This window comes from Arachis hypogaea, chromosome 18, assembly GCF_003086295.3.
Source record: "Arachis hypogaea cultivar Tifrunner chromosome 18, arahy.Tifrunner.gnm2.J5K5, whole genome shotgun sequence".
In the NCBI taxonomy this organism is placed as follows: domain Eukaryota; kingdom Viridiplantae; phylum Streptophyta; class Magnoliopsida; order Fabales; family Fabaceae; genus Arachis; species Arachis hypogaea.
Window position 1 is genome coordinate 12916941 of NC_092053.1, and position 7036 is coordinate 12923976.

The 7036-nt window shown below is 37.9% G+C and overlaps 1 protein-coding gene across 1 annotated transcript; it reads right to left on the reverse strand.

Moving 5' to 3' along the window:
- Window positions 1-11: 11 nt before the first annotated feature.
- On the reverse strand, window positions 12-2300 carry LOC112769385 (uncharacterized). Its single transcript, XM_025813898.3, has 2 exons — window positions 1068-2300; window positions 12-814 (listed from the first exon to the last, which is right to left on the reverse strand). Exons 1-2 carry the CDS (start codon window positions 2166-2168, stop codon window positions 290-292), a joined length of 1626 nt encoding a protein of 541 aa, XP_025669683.1. The 5' UTR covers window positions 2169-2300; the 3' UTR covers window positions 12-289.
- Window positions 2301-7036: the final 4736 nt, after the last annotated feature.

Consider the following 7036-nt stretch of genomic DNA (forward strand, 5'->3'; position numbering starts at 1 on the left):
CTAGTACCAAGTACTATAATAAGACTAGTTGCATTTATTTATACTATGAATATTATAAAAGTAGGTAACAGAGGTACAAACTTGACTGTTTACAAGAAAGAGACATTTTGACACTTGTATCTTCACAACCTCAATCACAAAATGAGATTCTTATTTTCCACAAACTCTACAGAACAAAACAGAACCCCAAAAACACTCGAGTCCACATCTGAACACATGGAACAGAGACATCAACAAAACATGTACTACAAAGCAAGAAAGCAGGATCAGTTTTCAGTGATCACACAAATCAAGGGTTCTTCCTCCTCCCTTCAACATTCTTGTGCATCGTCTCACTTTCTTCCTCACCACCAACCATGAGCTTAGTTGTGTGTGCAATCTCGGAAATGGTTTCACCAACGGCACCAAGCACACCACCACCTTGTTGTCCCTCTTTACCTTGATGCTGTTCTTGAGCTGTCTCAGCAGGTTTGATCATTGATTCACCAATCTCGCCCACAGTTTCACCAACAGCTCCCAAAACCTCACCACCTCCCTCAGTGATGTTACCAGTGATGGTGTCCAATGGCTGCTTCACCCTTTGTGCCACATCACCAACTCTTGTCATTGCTTTACCACCCTCGTGCTGAATCTGTTGCTGCCCTCGTTGAATTCTGTTGCTCTCTTCAGTTTGTCCACTTCCAGTGATGTTTTGAAATGGTTTCTTTATCTGCTGACCAACATTTCCCACAGTTTCTCCGATGGATGATAACACACTGCTTCCTGTTCCCTCTTGGCTCACAGTTTCGCCGACCCCTTGTGTTGTCCTCTCTTCCTAAATGCCACTTTGTGTCAATTCTCATTTCAATGTAAAGTTATAATGCTAAGCTTCATAATGGCAAGGACTTTACTCAAATTTCGAGTTAAATCCCAAACTGATACTTCTCGATTGATCAGAAGTACAAAATAGTCAATTTCAATTACAAGTAACATTTTCGGACCTAAGTCCTGAAATTTCAATACACTACTCTGAAATATAAAAAGGCTTATTTTTGAAGATGGTAATTTGGTTTAAGAAGATAGCAAACCTGAAATTGAGAGGCTTTTTTGAGGTCCAAGTCCTTCTGAGCTTCGTCCTTCTTCCTTGCAGTGTACTCCTTAGCAGTCTCACCAGCAGAAGAAGCCAATCCTTTCACAGCACCCACCGACTTCACTGCCAGCTCAGCCGCCTTCTGACCAGCATACCCGGCAGCCCCCTCCACCACATGCACTGCAGCCTTAGTCCCCTCCACGGTCACCTCCGTGCCGAAATTCGCCGCCTTCCACGCTGCCACGGCCGCCTTGTCCTTCAAGTCCACGGCAGTCTTGCCAGCGTACTCTGCGGCAGTCTTGCCGCTCTCCACCGTGACATCCTTGGCCTTCTCAGCAGCTTGCAGGGTGTAGTCTTTGGCTTTCTCCGCAACCGGCGCAGTGTATTCTGCTGCAGCTTTTGCTCCACCTGAGAGTGTTTCTTTGGTTGCATCAACATAGCCTTGTTGCGGTGCAGTCTGTTCTTTGCTTCCAAGTGTCTCACTTTCATTCTTCGTTTGAGCTTCTTCTGGTTCTTGATTCCTCTCTGCTTTTGCACCTTCGGTTTCAGCAGCACCACCGCCAACTCTTCCTCCCTGAAAAATCTCTTGCTCTTGGTTCCTCTTTGCTTTGGCAGCTTCTGTTTCAGCACCACCACCTATAGCCTCCTGCAACCTCTGTCCTTCATTAACACCCTCCTCTCTTCCTCTGTCTCCCCCTCTTGCTTTCTCAGCAGTAACTTGTCCCACACTCTTCCTGTTTTCACCACTCCTCTCCGGCACACTGCCTCTGACCTCTCTTGTTCTTCCTTCAAGTTCTTCTCCGCTCTCGAACTTCCCCACATTATGATGTTGAGCTTGATCACCACTACCTCCCATTGCTTCACTCGCCGCTACATTCTCGCTTCTTCTACCTCCATGTTCACCGCCACCTTTCACTTTGTCAGCAAGGGACTCAAACTGTGTACCTTGAGGAGTGTCCTTGCTGCTATCATCAGATTCCTTAACTTCCTCAGCAAGATGCTCAAAATGCGTTGTCATCTTCGTCACCCTGTCCTTCTCAACGTGCACCTCTCTCTCAACACTCGTGTTCTCTCTCCTTTGCAACTGCTCAGACGCCATGCTCTCTGTTCTCGTCAAAACAACAAAAGCACTTTATTGTGTTTTAGTGTTTGCAAACTTGGAATGTGATGCTTGGTGAGAGTGAGATTAAAAAGGAGGGAGTGGCGGTTGAAGGAGGTTGAAAAGTGGATATGTTTGCATGGGGGATGGACAAGTGGAACCGCATGTAATTGGTTGTGGCAACGTGTGAGGGTCCTAGCACTATTTAACCTCATGACTCAGCAACAATTCAAACAGGATTCAAAGATTAGGATCATGTATGTCTTTGGGCTTCTCCTCTTCTCTGCTTTCTGACACATGGCACCTTCCAAGCTTCTATTTCTATGACTCTCGTTCTGTGTCTGACACGTGGCTCTCAGGATTTATATTTGCTGATAAATTGATTAGCTCAGAACAAGTGTTGGACCTCTTGGAGTAGTCGGCATATCACTCTGCTTGCTTCGAGTGCAGGAAACTTCTAATTCTTATTATGGGTCTAATTAGTGCTGAGGTATAGATTTAAATATACTAATGGATGGATATCAGTAGCTAAAAAGATAGGGGTTGAATTTTGGCTTTTTTTTAATTTATTTTTAAATTTAAATTTTATTGAGTTATTTTGGATAGAAGATTGGAGATATTTCGTATTTGTTTTTAAATGTGTTAAGAGCCAAAATAAAAATACAAGTAATGTATAATGCAAAGAAGTGTAAAAGAATAGAATAAATAGGATATTATTTAGTTTTCTCTCCTATTATGCAGAACTAGAAGTAGAGAAGAGAAAGAGAAATGACACATAGATAGAGAAGAGAAAGAGAAATGACACATAAATGTATCTTGGTTTAGCTACTCAATGCAATGTAATCTATATTCAGTTTTCATCACAACTGTGACGGAATTTTACTATCTTTTAACAGATTACAATCACCAATTCTCTTTAGGATTTTATCCAATCCTATCTGAAACAAGTTCAGTTTCTAACTCAAATCGAACTTGACTAGAAATTCACCTTAACTTTTTAGCAGCAAAATGCTAACCCAATTTGTAAGGAAATCTCCTTAGGATCATGACACAAAACAGAAAAACTTATAAAAAAATTTCTGAGATAACTATGATTTTTCTCTAAGTTTAACTCTTTTCCTTTTACCACTCAATGACTTTTTCTTACAAATTTCACCAATTTGCCTTTTACCATTGAAATTTAGACAGAGTAAAATGAGAAAAAGAAATACACAATGAAAACCATGAAGGAGAAGAATAAACATCTCAGTGAGTTATGGAAATCCAAACTTTGTGTTCTCACTCCTTACTCCAATCTTTGACCATTCACCCCTATTATAGAGGAGTGAAGCTTCCAGGGTTTGAAACATTGCTTCAGTACATGTTGGTTTTCTTCTCCCAAAATCAAATGCACCAGCGGCGTGATAGAAGAGAGAGAGGGCAGAAGCAGTGACATGCTACCATACCTTCAATCTTCTCTTTCAACCTTTTTCATCTTACTTCTTGAATCTGAGCCGTGCATCCTTACTTTGCCCCCAAGTTTGATTTTTGAACGTTGATAAGCAGAAGAGCACCTTCATGTTTACTTTCTTTATTTTTTCATTCGGTGTTTGTGATACAGTTAATTTCTTCAATATTTCTTGATGAAGCATAAATGAAAAAATCTCCTTTTTGTGATTTTCTTTTCTAACGAGATCTTTTCTTTTTGCTTTAACCCCTTTTACCTTCTCTTCTTTGCTTGAAAATGAAAACCCACTTTTTGTTCTTTAATTTGCCCTAACTTTAGAACTTTTCTTTTCTTTCTTTTTGTTTCCGAGAGTGATGTGATGTGAAAGAAAATAGAAAAGAGAATTTGTTTTAGTGGTGTGGTGTGTTCGAATGAAATAAAATTTGAATAGTTAGAAACTAAGTGGAGCGAATGAATTTGGGTTTGATCTACCGATTGGGCTTCTGATGATCTTGGACCAAATTTTGTTTTCATTCTTGAGGCTAAATATATGCTTTTGTTTCTGTTGAGTGAAGTGATGAGTATGAAAAATATCTTCTTCGGTTATAGAGTGTGTGTTTGTGGGCCAGATTCTATATGGCTTGAGTTACTGCTTCTTGGACCAATCTTAATTTATTTTTTTTTCTGCACACTAAACAAATCAAATCAGATAAATAATTTGATAATAACCCAATAATGTTTAGTCATCATTTTAATCATAGTTTAGTTCTTTAAACTCAACAATCTCTCCCTTGATGACAAATATTTTGAATTGAAAAGAAATGAGAGGAGTTTTAAAAACTTCCCTTTGATGTTTTCTTTTGATTTAATGCTTCCCTTTCTTTTGATCACCAAGCTCTCCTTAAATGTTTGCTTTGATCAACCTGTTATTAAAATAAAAACCATTTCAAACGTCCAATAATTTTGTAAATAAAAAGTCTTGGCGAACCTGTTAATAATTTATAAGGCTTTTAAAAGAAATTAACCAGCCTTGAGACATGTATAAATCAAAGTTATTCTAAAAATTAATCAAGAACCATTCATTTAAAATCTCAGATCTTATGCTAAAGCTATAAACAATATTCACGAGCTGCATATTTTCAATCAAAACAGATCAATTCATAAACAGCTTCAAAATATTCACTAGAAAAATCAAAATAGAAACAGCAGCTTCAATTCACTGTTTCAATTCATTTTTCTTTCTCTCCTTTTTGTTATCAAAGAGGGATGAATCTGCACAAAAAATTTAATATGCAAAACACAGGTGTCAAAGTTTAAGTCCTAAAAACTATTACATTCATTCATACTAAATTCTAATCAAATTCAAAGAACCAGAAAAGCAATAAAAAATTATTTCAACATGATAAAATCCAGAAATCAGAATTGAAAAAAACAAAGCTTTAAACTTCAGCAGCAATATTATGGAGTAGAAACTAGGCATCAGATCCCTCTTTCTCGATTCCAGTCAGATCCTCATCTTGATCGGTCATTGCTTGGTCATCATCTAAGGAGTCTATATATTTATGCAATACCTCAACTCGACTTTAAGACTTCCAAAAGAAATTTTCATTTTGAAGAGCCAATTGCCTAGCTTGTTTGCTCGAGTTAATCATCTATTTTGTGAGGTTGACAAATTCTTGTAAAACATCCTTGACAATGCCATTCACAAGGTACTTATGGGATGAGGATGTCCCGGCAATGAATGGAGGAGGAAGACTTTCTTCCTCATCTTCTTCAAGAACCGTGTCCTTGGTAGCCTTTGTGCTTTTTTTGTTTGTCTGTTTTATTGCACCACCACCCTTGAGATATGAATATTTGTCTTCCATGGTCTCATCGCTCATATCAACACCAAAGTACTCAAAGATGCAAGTAAAAAAGTATTCCATATGGAAAAGAGACATTTTCATAACTTTTTATATAGTCAAACATATGGCGCATCATTAAGTAAGCATAAAAAAAATTTATTTTGTTTATTATGGCAAAGAGAACCAAAGAATCACGGTGACCTATTGATAGAAATCGCTTTGTGGTAGAAGAATATGAGTGATAAGGTGCTGAAGCTGTGCACAGGAAGAACCTAGGGCTCTGTGAGTTGGTGTGACACCATCCATGAGGGAAATGTTCTCACATATGTTGGCCAAAACATCTTGGTGAGAAAATTCAGGATTATTGTCCCACTTACTAGAGATGTAGGCATTCTCACCTACTTCAGGGTAATCAAGAGATTCACCAATAGTATTTTTTGTTTAAGTAAATTTGACAATCCTTGACATATGAGTGAATAACAACCTCAAAATAATGCATATTTGCATAGAACTCCCTAATCAAATCTGGGTATATGGGCCTTCGGATTTCAAACAATTTTTTTCACCCCAAAAATTTAAAACTTTCATGAAATTTATCCCTTTTTCAGCCAAATTATTCAGGTCAGTAACTAAGGTAGAGCACAGGGATATTTTTGACACAATATCTCTGTGAAACTCAAAATCTATGCAAGAAGCAAATCGTTAAGGATCAAAATGAGAATGAGGTCGTTTACCAAAATAGGATTTGAAAGCAACTGGATTTGAGTAAATGAATTCTTTGACGAAGTGAAGAAAATGTCTTTTGTTACCTTTAGATGGACGAGAAGAGGGGGCTGAGCATCCTGGAGGACGAGACATTGAACGAGGAGGAGGAGAAGATGGAAGTTTCTTATCTGTCATGGGCCTTTTGCCTTTCGCCACTTTAGCCTTTGAGGAGCCAGCCTCTTGAGGAGTTGATGATGGCCTTGAATTTGTGGTTTTGGTTCCTACCATTAACTCGGGTGGTTGAGAGGAGTGAGAAGAGGATGAGTGTGAATGGATATGAATATGAGTGTGGGCTTGTGGTCTGGAAGGTGAGTTTCGTCGAGGTCTTATGGTACCCATCCCCTTTGTGTGACAACCTTCTTTCTCATGGTGAAAGAAATAAAGAGTGTGGAGAAGAAAGAGAATGTGAAAATGGTGGAGTAATGAGAGGAGATGAGAGGTTATCAAATCAATAACTGATTTAAATGTTCAGAAATTTTTTGAAAATATAAAAAAAAATAAATTTGGAACGTGATTTAAAGAATTTTGAATTTTAAAACAATGCATGTAGTTTTTGAAATGACAAGTCAAATAAGGATTTAAAAAAGAAACTGAAACTAATTTGACTTGAGAGAGAAATCAATAAATTAATGAATTAAAAATTAATACTCTTTTAATGTTAGTAATCCAAAACAAGTAATGAGGCCCACTTCATATAATAGAGTATCTTTCTCTTGAGCCTAGTGGTGGTTTTAAGGAAACACAATGGACCACCATAGATTTAGTTCAGTTTCCGATTAATTATGATCATCAACACACTTTTAGATTTTCAAGGAACCTAGAGGGATTCATCA

Coding starts and splice junctions, on each gene's coding strand:
- LOC112769385 (XM_025813898.3), bottom strand. CDS start 2,168: ATGGCGTCTGAGCAGTTGCAAAGGAGAGAGAACACGAGTGTTGAGAGA. Junction 815..1,067: donor AAAAAGCCTCTCAATTTCAG/GTTTGCTATCTT, acceptor AGTGGCATTTAG/GAAGAGAGGACAACACAAGG.